General features: G+C 44.1%; 2 protein-coding genes and 1 pseudogene across 3 annotated transcripts in view; 1 reads left to right on the top strand and 2 right to left on the bottom strand.

Annotated features, from left to right (window-relative positions):
• Positions 1–8,974, bottom strand: part of LOC132118058 (acidic mammalian chitinase-like) — a 30,287-nt pseudogene extending 21,313 nt beyond the window's left edge.
• Positions 1–24,851, top strand: part of LOC132118065 (N-fatty-acyl-amino acid synthase/hydrolase PM20D1.1-like) — a 324,185-nt gene that overhangs the window by 72,376 nt on the left and 226,958 nt on the right. The window lies entirely within an intron of this gene.
• Positions 1–24,851, bottom strand: part of LOC132118055 (acidic mammalian chitinase-like) — a 71,577-nt gene that overhangs the window by 41,363 nt on the left and 5,363 nt on the right. The window contains exon 11 of one of the 2 annotated variants that reach the window (XR_009425877.1): positions 23,602–23,924. Coding sequence is in view for 1 of the 2 variants with exons in the window: in XM_059527557.1 (XP_059383540.1) it covers positions 23,656–23,924 (269 nt within the window). In the remaining variant the exon portion in view is untranslated. Of the gene's footprint in view, positions 1–23,497; positions 23,925–24,851 lie in introns of those variants that run through there. The other variant, XM_059527557.1, reaches the window with a different exon arrangement.

Genomic DNA, 24,851 nt, shown 5'->3' with positions numbered 1-24,851 from the left:
GAGAACGCAGTACTCGTTCCCTCTTCTAGAGAGAACCGAGGTTACGTTAGTAACCGAGTACATTCTCTTACGAGAGTTCTCTCGTACTGCGTCTTAGCTAAGACGCTACGGGAACCCCATGTAAAGCGCCGTGCGCGCAGGGATCACACACCAATAAACCTGGAAGCGGGGAGGGGGGGGGCCCTCCGTCCCATATCTAGCAGCGTCCGTAGACGCGGCAACATGACATCACATAATCAAGGCAAGGCCTGACCAATGTGGTAATGTGGATCTTACGCAATACTGCCCATATAACAGTCGGCAGCGCATAGCGCTTGCGATCTCAGAGTTCCAATCAGGACCCTGATTCAACTATGCCGACAGCAGCTTTGCTTGCAGGGCAGGAACCTCCAGGTTATAGAACCTGATAAATGTAGACGGCGAGGCCCATCCTGCCGCCATACATATATCCTGTAAGGAGAACAGAACGTAGACAGCCTCTCACACACAATACCACTGTGTTCCCAAGATTCATTTCAGTCATTGAACCCTGACATCGTTTTAATTGTCTGCCAATTTCCCTGTACATTTTATAAGAAAAAGCAGTAGTATCGTCAAAGGAAAAAATTCCTATCTGAGGTTTGTATGTGAGCATAGAAATGCAAACAGTAAAATGTTGTGTTTGTACTGGAAACATGTGTGCGTGTGTTTGTACAGTGAATGAATCAGGAGGTCTTCATTGTAAAAATAAATAAATAATCGACATTCCCTATTTTCTAGTGGTCACATCCAATAATTATTTTTTTATTACAGTGTTGTATATGGCTCAGTCAGTACTCCTACTCCCATATATGAAATACAGGGAATACAATGGAATAGTGGATTGCAGTAAGGTTAGTAGCATACCACCCTACCCTAATAGTCAAATAATATTTTTTTAATCATACCCTTATTGGGGGCTGAGCCCCCCTAAAATCAAAATCCTAGAATCGCCCCTGACGCTACGGGAAAAGTCTCTTTTCACGAAACACTGAAGCAAAAAATGATCCTTAATTTTGAATTATTGTAAAGCGCATTTGCAGCAGCACACAGCCATAGGCGAGACGGCTCCCTCGCTCATTGGCTGCTCTGCGGTACCTGCACAAGCCTATCGAGCGTAGGCTGATGCAACATCAGACCAATGAGTGCGCTCGCGCCCTCCATGCCACTTCCCGCCAAAACGGGTGTGGCCTAGCCCTATAAAGGGAGCTCGAAAAGGTTGACTCACCGGATTTATTTCATCGCCGAAGTGAACCAGAGTGAATCGTACGCACGGCAGAGAACGCAGTACTCGTTCCCTCTTCTAGAGAGAACCGAGGTTACGTTAGTAACCGAGTACATTCTCTTACGAGAGTTCTCTCGTACTGCGTCTTAGCTAAGACGCTACGGGAACCCCATGTAAAGCGCCGTGCGCGCAGGGATCACACACCAATAAACCTGGAAGCGGGGAGGGGGGGGGGCCCTCCGTCCCATATCTAGCAGCGTCCGTAGACGCGGCAACATGACATCACATAATCAAGGCAAGGCCTGACCAATGTGGTAATGTGGATCTTACGCAATACTGCCCATATTACAGTCAGCAGCGCATATCGCTTGCGATCTCAAAGTTCCAATCAGGACCCTGATTCAACTATGCCGACAGCAGCTTTGCTTGCAGGGCAGGAACCTCCAGGTTATAGAACCTGATAAATGTAGACGGCGAGGCCCATCCTGCCGCCATACATATATCCTGTAAGGAGAACAGAACGTAGACAGCCTCTCACACACAATACCACTGTGTTCCCAAGATTCATTTCAGTCATTGAACCCTGACATCGTTTTAATTGTCTGCCAATTTCCCTGTACATTTTATAAGAAAAAGCAGTAGTATCGTCAAAGGAAAAAATTCCTATCTGAGGTTTGTATGTGAGCATAGAAATGCAAACAGTAAAATGTTGTGTTTGTACTGGAAACATGTGTGCGTGTGTTTGTACAGTGAATGAATCAGGAGGTCTTCATTGTAAAAATAAATAAATAATCGACATTCCCTATTTTCTAGTGGTCACATCCAATAATTATTTTTTTATTACAGTGTTGTATATGGCTCAGTCAGTACTCCTACTCCCATATATGAAATACAGGGAATACAATGGAATAGTGGATTGCAGTAAGGTTAGTAGCATACCACCCTACCCTAATAGTCAAATAATATTTTTTTAATCATACCCTTATTGGGGGCTGAGCCCCCCTAAAATCAAAATCCTAGAATCGCCCCTGACGCTACGGGAAAAGTCTCTTTTCACGAAACACTGAAGCAAAAAATGATCCTTAATTTTGAATTATTGTAAAGCGCATTTGCAGCAGCACACAGCCATAGGCGAGACGGCTCCCTCGCTCATTGGCTGCTCTGCGGTACCTGCACAAGCCTATCGAGCGTAGGCTGATGCAACATCAGACCAATGAGTGCGCTCGCGCCCTCCATGCCACTTCCCGCCAAAACGGGTGTGGCCTAGCCCTATAAAGGGAGCTCGAAAAGGTTGACTCACCGGATTTATTTCATCGCCGAAGTGAACCAGAGTGAATCGTACGCACGGCAGAGAACGCAGTACTCGTTCCCTCTTCTAGAGAGAACCGAGGTTACGTTAGTAACCGAGTACATTCTCTTACGAGAGTTCTCTCGTACTGCGTCTTAGCTAAGACGCTACGGGAACCCCATGTAAAGCGCCGTGCGCGCAGGGATCACACACCAATAAACCTGGAAGCGGGGAGGGGGGGGGGCCCTCCGTCCCATATCTAGCAGCGTCCGTAGACGCGGCAACATGACATCACATAATCAAGGCAAGGCCTGACCAATGTGGTAATGTGGATCTTACGCAATACTGCCCATATTACAGTCAGCAGCGCATATCGCTTGCGATCTCAAAGTTCCAATCAGGACCCTGATTCAACTATGCCGACAGCAGCTTTGCTTGCAGGGCAGGAACCTCCAGGTTATAGAACCTGATAAATGTAGACGGCGAGGCCCATCCTGCCGCCATACATATATCCTGTAAGGAGATCCCACTAGAACACGCCCACGACGAGGCGACGCCTCTTGTGGAGTGTGCTCTGACGCACAGTGGGCACTGAAGGCCCCTGGAAGCGTAAGCTAACGCTATGGCGTCAACTATCCATCTGGATAGGCTCTGTCTCGAAACAGCCATTCCCTTAGAACGTCCACTGAACGAGACAAACAGCTGCTCAGTCTGTCTGAAGACAGCGGAGCGAGACACATAAGCTCTTAAAGCCCTAACGGGGCAAAGAAGACTCGAGTCTCCATCCTCTCCTGACACCGACAGGGCAGACAGGGAAATAACCTGAGCCCGAAATGGCATGTTGAGGGATTTCGGCACATAACCATGCCTAGGTTTGAGTATGACCCTTGAGTCATTAGGCCCAAACTCCAAGCACGTCGGGCTCACCGAGAGCGCGTGCAGGTCACCCACACGCTTCACTGAAGCGAGAGCCAACAAGAACACCGTCTTGAATGACAGATGTTTGAGGCTAATCTTTTGGATAGGCTCGAAAGGGGAACCTTTCATGGCCTCCAAAACCGTCGAGAGGTCCCATACAGGGACTGACGGAGGTCTGGGAGGATTCAGCCTCCTAGCTCCTCTAAGGAACCGGATGACCAAATCGTTCCTTCCTATTGACTGACCGAGCGTTGTCTCAGAAAATGCTGCGATAGCCGCCACATAAACTTTGAGCATGGAGGGGGCTCTGCCCTTATCCAACAGATCCTGTAGGAAGGAGAGAACCTCCGTCACCTCACAACTAAGGGGTGAACGTCCCCGAGCTGTGCACCAGCTGGAGAATACTGACCACTTCGAGGCATACAGCCGTCGAGTCGACGGAGCTCTAGCCTGAGTGATGGTATTTAGCACTCCCACTGAGAGATCAGCGGGTAACCGTTGAGCGCCCACACATGGAGGGACCACAACTCCGGTTGAGGGTGCCAAATCGAGCCCCTGGCCTGCGAGAGGAGGTCCCTCCTCAACGGCACTGGCCACGGGGCAGTGTCTGCTAACTGCATCAAATCTGGAAACCATGGTTGGTTCTTCCAAAGTGGTGCTACAAGCAGCACTGAGCATCTCGTTTCCCTCACCCGTTCTATCACCTGCGGAAGGAGGGAGACAGGGGGGAAAGCATAGAGCGGGCAGCATGGCCACCTCTGTGACAGCGTGCTTTCGTTCTTGGAAAAGAACGCGGGGCAGTGAGCGTTTTTTGTGGGACGCGAAGAGGTCCACTTCCGCCCTGCCAAGTCTCTCCCACAACAGCTGGACTGTCTGTGGGTGTAGAGACCATTCGCCCGTGGGAATGTTGTTTCTGGACAGTCTGTCTGGACCCAGATTCTGTAGCCCAGGCACATGAACTGCTCTCAGCGAGCGCACGTTGCGCTGAGCCCAAACCAGGAGGCGTTCTGCCAACCTGTACAGGTTTCGGGACCTAAGACCGCCCTGGTGATTTATATAGGACACCACAGACATGTTGTCCGAACGGACTAAGACGTGGTGGCCCTTGATTCGGGGACAAAAGCGCGTCAGCGCGTTCTCTACTGCCAGCATTTCCAGACAGTTGATATGTTGGAGCTTTTCCCGTTCTGACCACAGGCCAAAGAACGGTCTGCCCTCGAGCAGCGCTCCCCATCCCGAAGTGGAGGCGTCTGTCGACACCATTTTCACTTTCGAGGAAGTCCCCAGGCTTACACCTGATTGGTACCAGTCGTCCGCTGTCCAGGGTTTCAGGGCTGTAACACAGCTCTGATTGACCTTGAGACGCAACTGACCGGATATCCACGCTCCACGCGGTACTCGCGCTTTCAGCCAGAACTGCAAAGGGCGCATGCGGAGCAGGCCCAACTGATGCTGAGGCCATGAGACCTAGCATCTTCTGAAATTCTCTGAGCGAGAAGGTCGTGCCGCAGCGGAGAGAGCTCGCTGCGCGCTGAATGCCCAACGCGCGCTGTGGCGACAGCCGCGCCGTCATGGAGCGTGAGTCCAGAGCTATACCCAAAAACAGTATCGTCTGACTGGGGTTCAGCGAACTCTTCGTCCAGTTGACACTGAGACTGAGTTTCTCGAGGTGATCGAGTAAAATTGCCCCGTGTTCCACGAGCTCTGATCGTGATTCAGCCAGAATCAGCCAGTCATCCAAATAGTTCAGCACTCGCATGCCTCTGAGTCTGAGAGGAGCGAGCGCTGCGTCCATGCATTTCGTAAACATACGAGGAGCCGTGGACAAGCCGAACGGCAGGACTGTATACTGGTATGTCTGGCCCTCGAAGGCAAATCTCAAGTATCGCCTGTGACGTGACGCTATCTGTATTTGAAAATACGCGTCCTTCAGATCCATCGACATGAACCAGTCTCCTCTGCGAATATGCGCGAGGAGTTTCCTGGTCGTAAGCATTTTGAAACTGTGTTTCACCAATGCCTTGTTCAGCTGTCTTAGATCCAGTATGGGCCTGAGACCCCCGTCTTTCTTGGGCACTAGAAAGTATCTGCTGTAAAGCCCCCCTTCGCTTTGAGCTTGAGATACAGGCTCCACAGCCCCTTTGCTCAACAGTTTTGATATTTCGGCCCGAAGTAGGTGTGCTACTTCTGTTTTGACCGTAGTTTCGACGAGCGCTAAAAAGCGCGGAGGGCGTCGAAAAAACTATAGCGAGTAGCCTCTCTTTATAATGTCTAGCACCCAATCCAAAACCCCTGGAAGCGCTGACCATGCATCTGCATGAATGGCTAAGGTTTGGATGCGAAGCGCGCTCTATTGGCTGGGCAACGGCGGCGGTTCGGTGTGCTGTAACATGGGCGTTATGCCTGTGACGTTTGAGGCGGGGAGCGCGCTGATCACAGCGGGCAGATCGCTCTTCCTCGACTCCGCCACGGTGCTTAACCGAGTGAGGGAGGGCTGAGCGGGTCCTGGGGGACTCGTGCTGTCTGTGAGTAACTGTGGGCTGTAAGCGTGCACATTTACTGCTTTCGACTCGCTGTCTGCCTGGGCAGAGCGCACGTGCACGGGTTTTGTTTTTACAGAAACCACACGCCGTGTGTGACATAGTGTTTGTGGGCACTGAGGAGTGGGCAGGTTTACTATGTAGTGCGCGCGATCGAGTCGATCTTATGGGCGCGAGCCCTGTGTGAAGGGCTGTGCTTATATGTGGAGATGGGCACTGAGCAGTGGGCATCGTCACTACATTTAAAGCACCATCGGCCGTGGCCGGGACACCAGAAATTACACTCTTTTCGGGAAATATCTGGGTAGCCGTGATAACGGTTTTTGTTTGCAGGCAAGCGGGCAACTGTACAGGCTTGCACGTTGCAGAAAACGCTAAGACAGTCACAATTCCTGGAACTGAAACAGCGGCACGCTTGGGTGAGAGCTCGGCCACAGCGGAACTTGTACACCGGCGCTTTCCTAGAAGTGCTAGGATTACTTCGGGGCTTCCGGCGACGGCTGGTAGAGCGAGAACGGGGTCTCAAGCTGCGTTGCTGACGCTGTTGCGATGAAGCAGCAGGAGGCGGGGGGCGTGGCTGAGAGCTTTACGGGGCCGGTCTAGCACGACTCGCTGCAGAACCGGAGCGCTTCGGCAAGAAGTGCTTGAAAGTGCTCTCTCAACAAACTGGTTGACAGACGATCCGAAGAGGCCAGCGGGAGTCAGCGGGGCGTCGAGGAACGCAGCCTGCTCAGACTCTGCCATGTCTGATAGCGTCAGCCATAGATGTCTCTCAGCCACAGTAGCGGAAGCCATAACCCGTCCCATGGCCTGTGCAGCGGACTTAGTAGCGCGGAGAGAGAGATCCGAAGCACTCCTCAAATCCGCGAGACAGATAGCTTCAGGTCCCATCTCATCCAGCTTACGGAGGAGATCACCCTGGAAAATCTGCAGCGTGGCCATGGTGTGTAACGCAGACGCAGCCTGCCCAGCAGCAGAAAAGATCAGCGCGAGCAGCGATGACGTCATGCGGCAGGCTTTCGATGGCAACGCCGCTTTCGTCTGCCGTCCAGCAGAGGGCAGGCAAAGGTGCGTCGCTATAGCCTGTTCCACCGGCGGAAGTGACTGGTAGCCTCTGTTTTTAGCATCATCCAGTGCGGAAAATGCTGGCGAAACAGACAAACGAGTTCGCGCCGAGTATGGAGCGTTCCAAGCTTTCGCCACTTCTTCATGAAGCTCAGGGAGAAACGGGGCGGGCTTTGAGCTAGGAGAAGTACGCTCATCCGGAAGAAAGCTACCATCCAGCCGGGAATGAGAGAGGGGGCGCTGGTGCAGACCACTCGAGGCCGAGGCTCGCCGCGGCCAGCGTGAGCACTCGCATCAACTCCTTCTCCTTCTGCTGGGCTTCTGAGCAGAAGGCGCGAGATCCCCGGAGCTCGCCCAACCCTCACTGCCCCGAAGCTAGCAGAGAGCACGTGTCCTCTTCCCCCGACGCGGCCCTGAGTTCCGCTTCCTCGGAAGACGCGGCAGCAGACAGCGGGCGCTGACCATCGGGAAGCAATGTAGGGGAGGCCGGTGAAGCAGGGAGAACCGGCGAGCTCGGTTGAGCTGGAGACGGTTCCGGAGTTCGCTGGGAGCGGCGCTGCAGCGCAGCAAGGAATGCAGGCTCGGAGAAGAATGCCAGGCGAGTCCTCAGAGTCACCATCGGCAGTAGCTCGCAGTGAGGGCAGCCGCCGTCAGCGAGCGCGAGCGCTGCATGATCCTCACCCAGGCAGGAGACGCAGATGATGTGACGGTCTCCTTCGCTGAGCGGGGCTCTGCACGAGCCGCACGAGGGCATCTTTAAAAAGATGCAGCTCTTTTACGCAGGGCGAACACACACGAGGATACAAAAAGGATATAGGCGCCGGAACGCGCAGCAGGAACGGCAGTGGAAGGTGCCGTAGGCCAGCGGCTTCAGGAATGGCTCGTCCCGCTGAGATGCTATCGACGGCGCTTGCTTCCTCTCGTGATCCAACGATGCGTGAGCTTCGCTGAAGAGATGAAAAATCAGGTGAGTCAGCCTTTTCGAGCTCCCTTTATAGGGCTAGGCCACACCCGTTTCGGCGGGAAGTGGCATGGAGGGCGCGAGCGTCCTCATTGGTCTGATGTTGCATCAGCCTGCGCTCGATAGGCTTGTGCAGTTGCTGCAGAGCAGCCAATGAGCGAGCGAGCCATCTCGCCTATGGCTGTGTGCTGCTGCAAATGCGCTTTACAATAATTCAAAATTAAGGATAATTTTTTGCTTCAGTGTTTCGTGAAAAGAGACTTTTCCCGTAGCGTCTTAGCTAAGACACAGTACGAGAGAACTCTCGTAAGAGAACTAATGCATTCCATCAGATACATACTTTTCCTTTAGTCCATTGAAAGGTTTGTAGAGAGTTTCATCATTCCATTCAAAAGTGATCAACTCATTTGCCGGATTAATGATGGAAAAGGCATAAATTAAATGAGTGCACAGATGTGGATCCACATTTTCTGGCATGTACTTGCCAACACCAGGTCTGTACTGAGACCAGTTTGTGAAGTAGCATGCCAGTTGGGAGGCCCATCCTGACAGATATAATATAATATAATATAATATAATATAATATAATATAATATAATATAATATAATATAATATAATATAATATAATATAATATAATATAATATAATATAATATAATATAATATAATATAATATAATATAATATAATATCAACTTATTGTTCTTATTATTAGGAATTGATAAACAAAAAAAAAATACCGAAGTGACACAATGCCAGGGAAAAACCTGAAAGACAAAACAGATTGTTACAATTTATAACATATAAAATACTCCAAGGCCAACAAGCTCTTTCATTCTGTAAGATCAACAATAACTTACCAGCTAGAAGAATTAATTTGGTCATCATAATGTGATGGTTGTATCAGTCAAGAAATTCTGTCTGCTATTGTTGTATGAAAGTTATCGTTTATATAACACGTCAGTGTCACTCCTTGATATACCAATGATTAATCAAAAAACACGAGAACTGAATTTCCCTGAAATAGCTTGTCCCTTTGTCATTGGCCCAGAATGTTATAACAGTCGGAGACTTTGTTCCATCGTTTAAAGGGGTCATATAATGCAATTAAAATTTTTCTTTTATCTTTAGAGTGTTACAAGTTCATGGTGCATAAAGATGATCTGTAAAGTTGCAAAGACTAAAGTCTTAAACCCAAAAAGATATTCTTTATAAAAGTTAAGACTTCTGCAATGCAGAAAAACAATATAATAATCAGTAATTATGTCCCCAATGGATACAACAAATGCCTCGTCTGTAATGGGTTATATGTTTGCAAGAACACATATGTTAAGGGGCGTAACATTTTCATCACACGCTTGAGGAATTCGGCAATCAATAAAATTGGGTCATATAGGAGAAACAATAATAGACATTATGTGGAAAATAATGTGTTTTTTTTAGACTGAAAACACATAAACACATTGCCTTACACCAAATACCCAACTGTTACCCAGTTTGTTAAACGGGAAGAAACCGGGAACCGGCGGACATTTAAATAAAATGTTAATAACAAAATAAACATAAAACAGCGTGAGAGGCCCTCGCACAAACAAAACCAAAATAAAGCCCAGGTCTGGTCCTCTCTCATCCTTCACTGTCGAAACCTTCCGATCTCCTCCGTGGGACTCGACACCAGTGAGTGGCACAGGTGTTGCTCATTTCCAATTACTCCACTGGCCTTGACCCATTCCCACAGCTCTCAGCCCTGCCCCACTTGTCACACCAACATAATGTCAAAAACAATTTTAGCAATGTCACATGACCCCTTTAAACCTCTTCTGCCCTCGGTTGAGTGTGTGGCTACTCAGCCTATGCAGCGAGCTAAACATTCAGTAAGAGAAGGTGTGGCTCCAGGAATGACAGAACACAGTTTTCTTCTTAGTGCCTTTACTGAAGACCTCTCTTTTCTGATTTGTAAAACTGTAAACATACAAGCAAATTTTATAAAAAATAAATTATTTAACAAACCAAGACACATTGCTGTGGATTTAAATGCTGGAAGTGATCAGAACTCAAGATTTAAGAATCGCAAGATAACATTTTTAAACAATTCAGTTTGTGTCAATTTGCGACCATGTGGTTGCAGAATATACAGCAGTTAATTGCAGTTTAAGTACACAGATTAAAAGGCAGTTCAAAATACTGTTCGACATATTTATAATGCCAAAATTTATTTACTGCTACTATAGAAGAAAGTTATACATTTGTTTCTTTTTTCACCGTTCTGTAAAAGTATAACAGGTCTAACTTTTAGAAAAAAAAAAAATTGGCCATTTATTACTTACAGATTATGGGATGTCAAAGCTTCCCAAAGATGTAAGGGGTCTGAGAGGAGTGTAGCATGTCAACACCTCTGGACATTTTCTCACACTGCATGTAACAAAGCTTTTTCCTGCTGCCTCCACACATCACCAACAGAGCGCAGTCATAGTAAATGCAAAATATAATCGAAGAAGAACCCCCAAAAAACACTACAAGAGATACTGACCCCTAGTGGGAAAATAAAGAAATGCACTAGCGAACTAATACAATTCTATTGAACATTGAGGGACAGAATACTCCCCGCCTGACATCTGTAGAATGTCATCCATAACTAGCATGTAAATACAGATAAATTACCTGATTCTAAGTACTGTCCTTAGACACCAATAACACAACCTCACTTATAGGTCTTATGTAGCATCTGAGTTCACCCTTGCGGAAAATCTTCACCTCTATTTTCCTGACAAGTCCATCCTCGCTTGGGAAGATTTTGGTGATGAGACCAAGTGGCCAGTTGTTCCTATGTTCAAGTGCCTCCTTTAGCAGAACAACATCTCCTGTTTGTAGATTTGGTTTTACGGTTTTCCATTTGCGGCGGTTCTGAAGTCCTGAAATGTATTCCCTTTGACATCGGCTTCAGAAAACATTGGCGAGGTATTGCACGCACCTCCATTGCGCTCTGAATGCCATTTGCAGCCAGAATCTTTGAGAAAGCTGTGAAGTTTGCAGTTGTGACAGCCCTGTTTGTCTATTTGCAGTTCTTTGCAGGCACTCACAAAATTTGTCCCACAATCGATCCGAGAAGTTTGACTGCACCCCTGATGGCGAAGAAACAACGCAGCGCATTGATGAACGACGAGGTGTCCATCGATTCTATAGTTTCAATGTGAATGGCACGTGTGCTCATACATGTGAATATGACTGCCCATCGCTTAGCATCCGCTTGCCCACCACGTGTTCTTCTGACTGTGACAGGCCAGGGGCCGAACACATCAAGGCCTACATGTGTGAAAGGAGGGTCCGTGGACAGCCTGTCCTCTGGTAGCTCAGCCATGATCTGTTCCTGTTGTCTGCCCCTTAGTTTGCGGCATGTGACACAATTGAATATCACTCTGCTTATTGCTCTTTTACCTCCCACAATCCAAAAACCTGCAGCCCTGACTGCCCCTTCAGTAAAATGTCTGCCCTGGTGGCATACTTTCCTGTGGAAGTGTTTTATAATGAGCTGGGCAAGGTGGTGCTTTCCAGGGATGAGTATGGGATTTGTTTCGTCCGATGTCAACTGTCCACGTTTTAGTCTCCCACCCACTCTGAGGATTCCATTAGTGTCGACAATAGGGCTCAGTTTGCTAAGTGGGCTTGAGTTTTTAAGGGGCACACCTTTTTCAACTTGTCTTATGTCCTCTGCGTAAACTTCTCTTTGAACAGTGTGAATGATAGTGTTCTTGGCTTGGTTGAGTTGTTCTTCAGTTAAATGTTCATTACAGCTGTGCCAGCCGTGACAGGAGCTCTCTGTGTTCGGCTTAAATGACTGGGCAATGTGCTGGAGTTTGGATATACCTTTAAGTAGTGCATTCCAACTCGAAAACCTTTCAAATCTGACACCACTGGGTCTATCCCTTGAGAGAGTGGTGGCACAAGTAGTGACCTCAGGTCGCAGTTATTGTCAGTCTCCGGGTCTACAAGATCAAACAACTCTGCCTGTGGTTGACTCTTTCCTGAATTTGAAAGGAAAGTGGGTCCACTGATCCATGTGGAATTAGAGAGCTGCTCAGCGGGTAGTGCTCGTGTGGCATGATCAGCAGGATTTAAATGAGTGGGCACGTAATGCCACTGGTGAGCTTGTGTGAAGCGCCTAATACGTTCCACTCTGTTGTGCACATAAACGTGGAAGCGTCTCTTTTTGTTAAAGATGTAACCGAGCACTACTTTGGAGTCGGTGTAGAAACTCACCTGTTCGACTGCGATGTCTAGCTCCTCCAGGACTAACTCGGCCACCTCAACAGCCAGGACTGCTGCGCAAAGTTCAAGTCTGGGTATAGTGATGTCTGGTTTTGGGGAAAGTCGTGCTTTGCCGAGAAGGAAACCCACTTCACTGTGCCCATCTCTATCTGTGAGTTTGAGGTAAGCAACAGCGCCCACTGCCTTAGTGGAGGCATCACAAAAAACATGGATCTCCTTAGTTAGAGCTGCAGATAGTGGTATTGAGGTGTACATTCTGGGAATTTCAAGTTGTTGTAGATATTTGAGGGAGTCTTTCCATTGTTGCCACTGTTGTAATTTGTCTTTGGGCAATTCGTCCCATTCACAAATGTCAGTGGAAATGTCTCTCAGTATGGCCCTGCCTTCTACAATGACTGGTACAGCAAAGCCAAGCGGGTCGAACACACTATTAATGACTGACAGCACTCCCCGTTTAGTGAAAGGCTTTTGATTGACTGTTACCTGAAACTTGAACAGGTCTGTGAACAGGTCCCAGCCCAAGCCTAAGCTGCATTGCATAGGTGGGGTAGTCTGCCCGAGGTCAAGGCCCTGCATGTCCGTTGCAAGGTCCTCACTTGGAAAAGCACTTGTGATGATAGGACAGTTGGATGAGATTTTGTGCAGGCGTATGTTACACTGAGCCAGCATCTTCTGAGCTCTACAGAGAATGTCAATGGCCTCATCTGTGGAAGAGAATGATTTCAGTCCATCATCTACATAAAAGTGACGTTCAATGAACTCTCTTGCATCACTGCCGTATTCCCTTTCTCCCTCCATCGCTGACCGTTTCAGTCCATAAATAGCCACGGATGGGGAGGGGCAGTTCTCAAAAACGTGTACTCTCATCCTGAATTCCTGCACTTCTCCATCCAGATCATGGTTTTTGAACCACAAGAAACGAAGGTAGTCGCGGTGGTCCTCTCTAACTAGAAAGTTGTGAAACATTTGCTCCACGTCTGCCATGACTGCGTATGGGTCAGACCTGAAACGCATCAGAACTCCCACAAGTGTGTTATTGAGATCTGGCCCTTTTAGTAGCACGTCATTGAGAGAAACATTGCTGCATTGAGCACTCGAATCGAAAACTACCCTAATTATCCCTGGCTTTTGATGGTGGTAAACTCCAAAACTAGGGAGATACCAGCATTCCTGGTCTGGAGTAAGAGCAGGAGCTGGTTCTGCATGGCCCTTACTGAAGATTTTGTCAAAAAACTCAACATAGTGCTCCCTCATTTCAGGTTTCCTTTTGAGCGTTTTGCGAAGTGACATTAAACGACTGAGGGCCTGGTCCCTGTTGTTGGGCAAACGCTGTCTGGGGGTGCGGAATGGGAGTGGAGCTACCCAATTATTCGCATCATCTTTTGCGAAGTCTTTGTGCATAATATCCAAGAACAAAGTATCTTCTGCCGAAAGTGCCACTTTGTCATCATCTGCTGTTTGCTGGAAAATGTGTCTGCCCAATTCAACTTGTGTCTTATAAAGTGTATGACAGCTTTCTGTGTATTTGTCTTTGATATAAATTTTGTTTTCACAGGGGCTGAGGAAGGTAGGGCGGCCGTTGTTAAGAACGTTTGTCTTAAAAGAGTTCACTGTGGGTTTGTGGGCACCTGAGAGGCAGACATCACCTATAACTACCCATCCCAGATCAAGGCGTTGAGCATAAGGCGCACTGTTTGGACCATTCACCTGACTGCGGACCTTGTGAGCTTGGATGATATCCCTGCCCAAGAGGAGAAGGATTTCTGCTGATGGGTCCAGAGGAGGAATCTGCAAAGCGATCGCCTGTAGATGAGGGTGAGCCAACACAGCCTCAGCGGTGGGAATCTCGTCCCTGTTATCTGGAATCTGATCACATTCTGTTAGTATAGGCAGCAGCATGGACAGTTTTCCATTCACATCCTCAATAACAAAGTCACTAGCTCTGCGCCCTCCAGTCTCTGATAAACCAGCGCATGTTTTCATGGTGTATGGGAGTATGGTACCTTTTACATTAAACATATCAAAGAAGGCAGACCTGGCTAAGGATGAATTGCTTTGATCATCTAACATGGCATACATCCTCCTTTTCTCTTCAGGGGATGTGCGGGGATACACGTTGACTAAGCAAATCTTAGAGCAGGATTTACCTTTGAGACCTCGGCCACACACTTCTGTGCAACTGGTTGTAGTTACAGGGCTTGGGGAATCGGACTCCCCGCCGTGGTTCTGAGGCAGAGGGTTAGAGCCTTTAGGTATCCACGGAGGTGGACCAGCATACATGGCGGACACGTGCACATTACTATTACATTCTGAGCATTGGATAACGGCTTTACAGTCTTTAGCTCTGTGACTTGTGGAGGAACAACACCTATAACAAATAGCGTGTTCTTTGAGAATACTTTTTCTTTCATCCAGTGTTTTTGACCTAAATCCCCTGCATTTAGCGAGTGAATGGGGCTTGTGGTGAATAGGACATTGCTTTTCCGGATTGAGAACTGATGTTTGAGCTGTGGCGTTTGTTTGACTGATATCTGTTTTGTTCACCGTAACAGGGACTCTGTATCTGGTTGGTTTTACCGGTGTCTTGTCAACCTTTGGAGCTACTATGTTTGAACTTTGTAGCATAAAGCTAGGGTCTGTTTTCATTTCAGCATAGTCATTTACAAACTGAACAAAATATGAGAAAGGTGGGTAAACTGCACCATTGTCTCTTTTGTATTTTGTCCCTTGTTTCAACCATGACTCCTGGAGTCCGTAAGGGAGCTTTTCAACTATTGGGTTTATCCCCCTTGGGGTGTCAAGAAAGCTAAGGCCTGCAGATAACTTTCACTTTGTGCATACTCTAACTCTAGCAGAAGATCTGCAAGCTCCTGCAGCAGGTGAGTGTCTTTATTGGATATCTTTGGAAAAGTCTGTAAGCGTTGGAAGAGTGACGCTTCGACTACCTCTGGAGAGCCATAACTCTTGTCTAGACGCTGCCACAAACGTTGGAGGCCTGCTTGTGGGTTGTTCACATGGACCGCCCTGATCCTCAGAGCGTGTTGAAGTGACTCCCCGCTGAGCCACTTGGTTAGAAGGTCAAGCTCTTTGCTGGGCTTAAGGTGAAGGCCTTCTATGGCGTTGCAGAAGATGGACTTCCAGGACAAGTAGGACAGGACAGTTGTCGAAAACCTTGAATCCCGCTGTCAGCAGATCACGGCGTGCTAGATAGGCTGCTAGATCCGACAGTTCAGTTTGTGGAGTCACTGAAGGTCTAGGCTGGGGTGAAAAATTCCTTTTTATGTGTGTAGGAGGGTGCTTCAGCTGCTCCCTGTCTACAAAATCAGTGAGATGTTCACCTGGAGAGGAAGCGACTGGTGTTTGGCTCTGTTGTAGATGGTGAGAGTCGTTATGACTGAACAGTTGTTTTGTGTCAGCCTTTTCTTCTTTTTCACTTGCAAAATGAAGTTGGTGAAGTGAGCATTCACATAGTCTCGAGCACGTCTAATGGAAGGAGGCGTCTTAGGGGAGATGCCTTGCTCACTGAGGTCGATGGCGTGGTGCTCCTCGTCAGCTGCCGCTTCCAGGACATAAGCTGCAGCAAGCGCTGCTTCAGCCTCACCCTCCTTCACCAGAGCGTTTAGCGTTGCCTCGATGCGCGCCTTCTCAACCTCCATGTCGATCTGGCGTTTGGCGTACTGTGCTCTGGCACGGGCAGCTTCTGCGTCTGCTCGGGCTCGTGCTGCAGCTTGGCTGGTGGACGAACGGCACGAAGAACGTGAGTAGCACTCCGACCGGGCCACCATCTGGGACATAGGCGGTGTAGTTCTACACCGTAGTTCTAGCTAACGGTCCTATCATTATCACTTCTAAATATTCTGTAACATCACTTACAGCCGCTAATGCATTGCTATATTAGATTAGCCACAAAGCTAATACCATGTTTATCAGTGGAAGAGCGCGAACGTTAATAGGAGGTCAAACTATAACGTTAGCGTTTAACTTATTCTTATTCTATTGCGGTGTGTTTCCCACATAATGACCGCGTTATTGGGCCTTTCACACAGGACGCGGTATGCACGGCGCTTGCCGCTGGGTTCAGCGTTGCCCTTCAGATACAACGCGATTTGCGCTGCGCTATGGCGTAGGCAGGGTTTTAAAAACGTTTAGCGGGAGCTCTTTCATAGTCTGTTCCTCCACCTTTCGGTCAGCAGCAAACATGTATCTGTCCCGTTGTAATAAGCGAGCGATAGCGCTAGTCCTGCTGATGAGAATTAAGAGAAAAGCAAGGAAGAAGAGGCTACCCTCAGGTCCAGAGAACAATTTGGTGAATTCAGGCTGGTTACGTTACTCTAACGCTAATAGCTTCCTTTTTAGCAGTCCCCTTAAATGCTTGCTATTAACTTGAAGGTGGTTCTTCTCAAAATTGACAGCAGTGTGTTCATGACACTAACGTTACCCATTCAACTTAGAATTGATTCCGTAATCTTCCGGTAATAGTAGGCAAGACGATGTTCTGTGAGAGCAAATATAGTGTAGTTACAGTAACTACAGTAGGTGCGTCAGAAATGATTAAACCAGAGGGGACATGTAAATAAATGTGAGCTGAACAAGCGCTTTTTTTTTTTTTTTTTTTTTTTTACATCTTGTTTCAAAGCAGCTTTACAGACATAACAGGAAAATGTTGAAATCATATTGTTAAATATAAGTAGGTAATACCTATTACTTAACAAATAAATAAAAAAATATATATTTCTCATTTTTGCCTATGTAGGAGATCCCAGTTTATTATTATTATAATTCTAATGATGACATGAGTAATGATACATGGTGATATTATTAATACACATGCTTATTCTTTCTCTGTCTCTCTTTCTGCCTACAGATGGCTGAAAAAGGTGAATGCTGTAGCAGCAAAGTGTGGGACTACTTCTGCAAATACTTTAACTTTAGTATTATAATTTATTTACAGTACACACACAGACTGTTAAAACCAGCTTCAACAGGAAGAAAGTAAAAGTGTTAAATGTTTAAAACCAGACTGTTTTTTTATCATAAAAAAATATATACTTTTGATGTGCAATTGTTTAGTCATTGAGACTGTAATCTAAGGCTTTTTTTTTTAACATAGTCCATTCTGGAAAATGGTTTATACAGCCCACATACATAGAACAGGCAGATATTTTGCTATTGAATGTTGTGTAAGTGCAGTTTATAGGAAATGGGTCTAATATCCAGATTATTTTTAAAATCAAAATATCGGCTTATAAATCGGCTCTTTTCGAGTTAATATCGGCATCGGCCCCCAAAAATCCATATTGGTCGGGCTCTATTAAATTTAGTAGAACATGAACTCAGCAAGCCTTGGTCAAAGCTACACAGGAAAAACAAAAGCTACTTATTTTACTTTGACAACCTATATGTACAACTTGACGACCTGAGTTGTGTAAAAACAGAGCTGACATTAACTTATAAGAAACTTTGCAACCACATACCAAACAGAAGCTAGCAACATTAGCTTGACTTAGATCACAAACATCTTTTGCTTGTGAGAGTCAAAATAACCTCTTAAGTAACAGAACTTTTAGAAAAAACAAAATTGGCCATTTATTACTTACAGATTATGGGATGTCAAAGCTTCCCAAAGATGTAAGGGGTCTGAGAGGAGTGTAACATGTCAACACCTCTGGACATTTTCTCACACTGCATGTAACAAAGCTTTTTCCTGCTGCCTCCACACATCACCAACAGAGCACAGTCATAGTAAATGCAAAATATAATCGAAGAAGAACCCCCAAAAAACACTACAAGAGATACTAGTGGGAAAATAAAGAAATGCACTAGCGAACTAATACAATTCTATTGAACATTGAGGGACAGAATAAAACCTTAATGACTCAGCTCAGTGAATCAAGAACATGATAAGTCTTCTGCTCCCAGTTCCAGTTGACCTACAAGCAGGGTCGGATTTGGGGGGCCTAAGCAAATTTCAGGTATGGGGCCCCAACAATAACTATATGATCTTTTAGGCTAACCCTTATCTCTCTCTCTCTCTCTCTCTCTCTCTCTCTCTCTATAGCTATGTTTGTTTATTTACCACTTCACAACTTAAAAAATTATTCAAATTAGAATCAATGGTACAGCCCTCCCCACTCTCCAAGTATTGCACTAATCACCACATTCTGCACTTATTTTGCAAGGGTGACAGTGGTCTGACAGGACCCCACATACAAAACATTGAAATAGTCAAGGCGAGACAGAACAAAGACATTAATACCTTCTCTAAATCTTTTCTTGTGAGTATAGGCTTTAGCCAAGCAATAGATCTAATCTGGAAGAAGCAACTCTTAACCACAGAATCAATCTGCTTATTATACCTGGCGATAAAGCTTTCTGATTGTTCCTCTCTTAAATCAGAGAATGTGTGAAATTGTTCCTCAGGGGATCTATAGTGCATCTATTTGATGTGATACTGTAGCTGATGGCTACATACATACGTAGTTATTCATTTTATTTCTATATCGATCTTTGAAAGAAAATTCTAAAAGTCAAAACTGATGTTGTTGGGAAATGCGCCTGTTGATGCTTTATTTTTCATTCATTTATCCACTGTACAGAATAAATAAGTGGGGTTGTGTGATTGTTTTCTTCTAAAACAGATGAAAAGTAATAAGATCTAGCCGTTTTTAACTGCTTTTCTGTAGAAGGAACTACTTTCCCTCCATGCAATGCAAAGCACCTTTTGTTTTCTTCCAGTTGCCCTCCGTTTTCCAGTAGGCTGCTCTCTTTAAGGCTTGAATGTGTTGCTTATACCACAGTGTCAGACTGTTTTATATTTATCTTTATCTTTTAGATATCTATGAGTCCATAGTTTCTGTTACAACAACAAGTTTTTCTGAGCTATTGAATATGCTGAGGAATTGGGACAAGTCCTAAAGATTAGTTACAAAGCACTCTTTTGTGGTACAAGTGATGGTTCTAACTCATTTGTTACATGGAGTTGAGTTTGCAGCTTTAGCTATATGGAGTACACACAAATTGATGCTCTGTTGCAGAATGCCTTAACATCCATTATACAGTATGTGACAGTTTTACATCTAGATGATTACGAAAATGACTAAGTTGTCAAACCCATATAGAGTTTAGAATGTCTATATAAATGCTGATCACAATTTACCCTTTTCATTATCATTGTGGACATTAAAATCACCAACAATTAAGATTTTGTCAGCGGCCATCACTATCTCAAATAGAAAACAAAGCAAATTCTTTAATAAAGTCTGTGTGTTACTCTGGTGGCCTATATAAAGTAACCAGTACAAATGTCAAAATGGATTTATCATGAACACTTATTACACTAGACAATGTTACATAAAGCACCGTTTCTCGAATGAGTGTGTCATCATTCCATTTTTATGTTTCAAGATCATTTGCATGGCCACTGATAAAAATTCTAAAAAGTTTGTAGCGCTCCAAATAGCAAAAAATAAACCCTTTTGCTGCAGGTGAGTAGAGCCAAAATAATACTTGGAAGTAAACAAGGAAGTGACTATCCGCACACAGATTTCAATAGAATCCAATAAAATCTCTTCCAGCCTTATTAGATTCAGTGTGCGGCCGGTTAGCTACTTCCATGTTTGCTTCCCAGTAATAAAAGTTCACCACACTTTAAACCATGCCCTCACATTTGTAGAGATACAAAGAACATTGTTTTTATTTTTTAAGTTTCATAAATACCCTGATTAGTGTAACACAAAAAAGACTGACCTTGAAGCACAGGGCATTAAAATAAAGGCCTCAGTAATTCCATTTAATATTATGTGGTAAACCACCAGGCAGCTTTTCATTTGTGTGTCACTTTTCATAAAAACTAAATATCTATTAAATGTAAATTTGAATATAAACTATATTATCATGAATGCTAAATGCTTTTAATAAAAGTTTATAATAAAATCTAGATCTGAAAGTTCTTGATTATCTAACAACATTAGCAAAGTTTTGCAAATCTCACACCCCACGGCAGTCAATATTGGACACTGCATTCTGCAACCTCTGGAAAAAAAACAGGGACTTATGTAATGATCTTGTTTGTGGACTTCAGCTTGGCTTCAGCTTGGACTTCAGCTTGACCATCATTACTGCTCTTCTCCGGACCAAATAAGCCCAGCTCTCTGTTCCTTGCTCTATCTGTCAGTGGATCACCAGATTTCTGAAGAATAGGCATCAGCTAGCGAGACTGGGGAAATTCATGTCCAACACCTACAATCAGCACTGGCACCCTCCAGGGATCTGTGCTCTCCCCACTGCTCTTCTCCTTCTACAATGCACCTCTAAACCCTACCCCAGCATTACCCCTACTCACTCATCATCATGAACAGCACAGAGACAACAGTTGAGTACCATCTCACAGTTCCTGAAACACATAGGCTCAACTGTGAAAAGGGCCCAGGAGAGGATTTATTTCCACCACAGTCCAACTTGCCACCAGCGCTGCTTCTGCATTGGTCTCCCAGGGTCCAATGATTCATTGTGCAAATTACAGTGTATTTCTATGTTTTTAATATTGAAAATTTATTGAACCAATGATGATTCTGAAAGAATGCCAGGACTCTACTGTTGCCATAGAAAGGAACACAAATGTAATGTGCATGTGATTGTCAGGCACTGCTGGGAACACATGTTAGGTGGATACAGAAATTAATGTTATTTCTCATTTAGATGTAATGCAGGGATTTCCAAACTTTTTTTGTCAAAATGAACCTCTTTCACTTAATATATTTACTTGAATTTAAGTAATGCATTTGCATGCTCACAGTTCTTTAATGTTGCTTAATGGTCACATTACATGCAAGAAAATAAAATATTTCATCTTTTTGAGTGTTTTATTTTGATTGTTGATTTTATTTTTAGATTTTTATGATTAAATTAATTATTAGCTTGTAAGTAAACTCACAATCCTCCTGCAGTTTCTTCATGAAACACAGTTTGGAAAACCTTGCCTTCATCTTGTTAAAAACAGTGAATTGAGTATATCTTCTTTCTCTTTGCATTTTATATCAATATGATACAGGAATATTTTATTACAATTATTATATTTTTTACGCACCCTAATGTTGTCCCAAACCTGTATGACTTCCTTTCTGTGGTGGAACACAAAAGCTGTCAGATGCTTTTATCCAAAGTGACTTTATACAGTACTATAGTTAATGTCATATAACATACATACACTTATTACCTCTAAGTACTGAGTTTTGGGTTCAAGTCCATTGGCCACTTGGAGACCGTCTCTGTGGTCATCCTTCCTGTCCCAATGTTTGGACTGTGTTTCACGTCTCTCTCTGCTTGCTGTCTCTAGTCTACTGTCTACTGTATCATTTCTTGCAGAGCCCTGACAGTTGCTGGGTGCAGACTGCAGAGAACATGACTGAACATTGTTAACTCTTGGTTTAGTCTGCTTCAAAATGCCCAGGTGATATTTCTGACATTACACCTCCAAACATGCTGCTTTGGTGTTTTGGAATATTTTTTTAAGAGATTTATCTCAAACAGCCTGGTCTCAATATGGAGCTATTCTAGTTACCTTTATAGTGTGTCAGTATAGGCAGATTTGTAGTATAGGCAGTTTGCGTAGGGCACCAGCTACCAATGGGGAACCATCCCAGCTGCTCAAAAAAACCCCCCCAAAAAACGCTTCTTTTCCTCCACCCACGCTCGCACCTCATGTTTGTCGGTGTATGCTCATGACTGATGGATGGACATCTATGCCAGTGGACATTGAACGTTAAATATTAGCAAATTTAGGGACCGTCTCTAATAGTTAAATGCAATATTGGTATACACTTTTCTAATGTAAAAAGCATTTGAGGAGAATGACTTCATGTGACAGTCATAAAAACATCTCCAAACTGCTCATCTATGTGTCAACTATAATGCACACCTTTTACATTTTTGATATTTACATTTTAGATATTTATTAAAATAAACTGTAAATCAAATGTAAATTATGCTACTTTTTCACAACCAAATGGGCTCAAAAAGCAAATTTAAAGCTCAATAGCATTTGAGGAGAAAGACTTTTAGTCATGAAAACAACTGTAATGTGTTAATTTATGTGCCAACTACAATGCACACCTTATACATTTTTAATATGTATAAAAATAGATTGTAGATAATTTAGGTAAAAATTAGGCCTGTCTATCACTTTCTGGTAAATTACTGGGAAACTTTTTTGATGTTAATAATTAGTTTTAACGTCAGAAATAATTTCACCACCATAATAACACTGTTAAAATACGTAATGTATGATAATACAAAATATTCAATATCATGTTATTACAAATGCCTGAAAAGGGAGACAAAGGGCAATTGCTCCTGTTTCACTTACAGGAAAATCAAATCCTTGTTTAGGCTATTGTCCAAACATTTAATTCAAATAATCACTAAATCTTTCATTTTTGGTATAGATGACACAGCCTTTATAATTTCTTCAACAGAAAACATGTGGACAACACAACCCTTACAAAAATGAGCCACGGTTTTATCATAGTAAAACTACTTAATTTTCTTCTGCATGATTTCCGAATGCTTTAGACTATAAAATAAATTAGAATCATAATAAAGTCAAAGCTTAGGTAAATGTTGAGAGCTACAATTGTAATTTGTAAATAATACAATTTATTTATTTACTTTTTATTAAAGTTCTATTTTGACCCCTAGTAGGTGTTTTTGTTGTTGTTGTTTTCATGATATTTGAGAAAGGTGGGCACAACAATACAATCCTGCTTAGGGCACCCATTTTGCCAATAGATTATTAATTAAAAATGTTGTTAGACAGAAGTGATTTATGTCTGGATCTGTGAACATTTACCTCTGCATATCACCTGCCTCACAAACCTGTTGCTCAACACAAAGTTATTGTTATTGGTTGTGTAAATGTCACTTTGAATCCCCCATTATTTTTGCACTGAAATGGTCAGTAATTACGGATTACAAAATTACAGTAAATATCTAATATAAATATCTTACAATAATAGTTTTAATTATCTCAAGGTGGTTAATTGTTTATTTGTTTAGTTTACAAACAAATATAAATGGGTGTTCTTTTTTATTTGAATACATATTCTAGCATCGTAAGAAAAACACCCAAAAGTATGTTTAAAAATTATTAATGTCAAGGTTACCAAAGCAGTTCCACTTTAAATTAAAACAATTAAAACTTAGCACTTATCAGGTTAGTTTTAATCAGGTAAGTAAGACTGTGCTTCCTTTTTAAGACACAACAAAATGTAGCATTTTATATTATGAAAGTAGCATTAATCATAGCCAAATAGTTTTGCAAAAACCTGCCAAAGTTCTAAACATTTCCCTTGCAGGAGTGGAACAGTGACAACATGAGGTTAATTCTTAGGCCAGTCGCAGCACAAGCAGTCAGGATTGAAGACAGTCCCATCAGGGCAATGCATTTTATAGGGAATGGCATTAGAACACTGAATGAAGGTCGCAGGGTCGTATGGGTTTATGTATAGCCCATCCGTTTTGGCAACACAGAACTCTGAGGGGACTGTCGGGACAACATGAGGTCTTGTGGCATGGGATCCAGTGCTGGATGCTGTTGTTGTGGTCTTACCAGGCTCATGTGTTGGATTTGGTGAAACTGGTGGGAAATCTGGAGGAGGACATTTGAATTGGATATTTTATTGACTAGTTGCATTAATAGTTATTAATCTATCTTATTACACAACTTTCTGGAATACTTCTTTTTTTAGCAGAAGCTTTAAACTAATGTAGCGTTAATGAACCATTATTAACAAATTTTAAGTTAAATCAACATTTTACATATATGTATTAATTTAAGGAAAGTAGCTGTGCAATACTCCTTATAATTATACTATATATATCCTTATATTATATATAATACTCTGTATGCTGATTTCCACACTCTGCTTGCCTCTTTTGATCTCAACCGAGTATCAACTACTTCTACTCACAAATCAGGTAACCAACTGGACCTTATTTATACATGACACTGCTCGACTGATCGTGTACTCGTTTCTCCACTGCACACGTCGAATCACTTCCTCCTCACTCTTAACCTCAACATGGTCCCTGACACATCACCTACCCCTCCACATGTCATCTTTCGAAGTAACCTACGCTCACTCTCACCCTTCCGGCTATCTGCAATGGTTTCATATTCACTTCCTTCCCCTAAACTGTTAGCATCTTCTGATGCTAACAGTGCTACTGATACTTTCTGCTCCACTCTTACATCTTGTTTAGACACTGTTTGCCCCTTGTCTTCCAGGCCAGCCCGTACCACCCCTTCTGCCCCTTGGTTATCTGATGTTCTACGCAAACACTGTTCTAAGCTTAGAGCTGCTGAAAGGGTGTGGCGCAAATCCAAAAATACTACTGACCTTAATATGTATCAATCACTCCTATCTTCCTTCTCTGCTAATGTCTCCACTGCTAAAATGATATACTACCATAACAAAATTAACAATTCATCCAACTCTCACGTGCTTTTTAAAACATTTTCCTCACTTCTTTGTCCTCCTCCTCCCCCTACTGCTTCATCGCTAATAACTGACAA

Source organism: Carassius carassius, chromosome 37 (genome assembly GCF_963082965.1).
Source record: "Carassius carassius chromosome 37, fCarCar2.1, whole genome shotgun sequence".
Lineage (NCBI taxonomy): Eukaryota > Metazoa > Chordata > Actinopteri > Cypriniformes > Cyprinidae > Carassius > Carassius carassius.
This window is presented reverse-complemented; position numbering and strand designations above follow the sequence as displayed.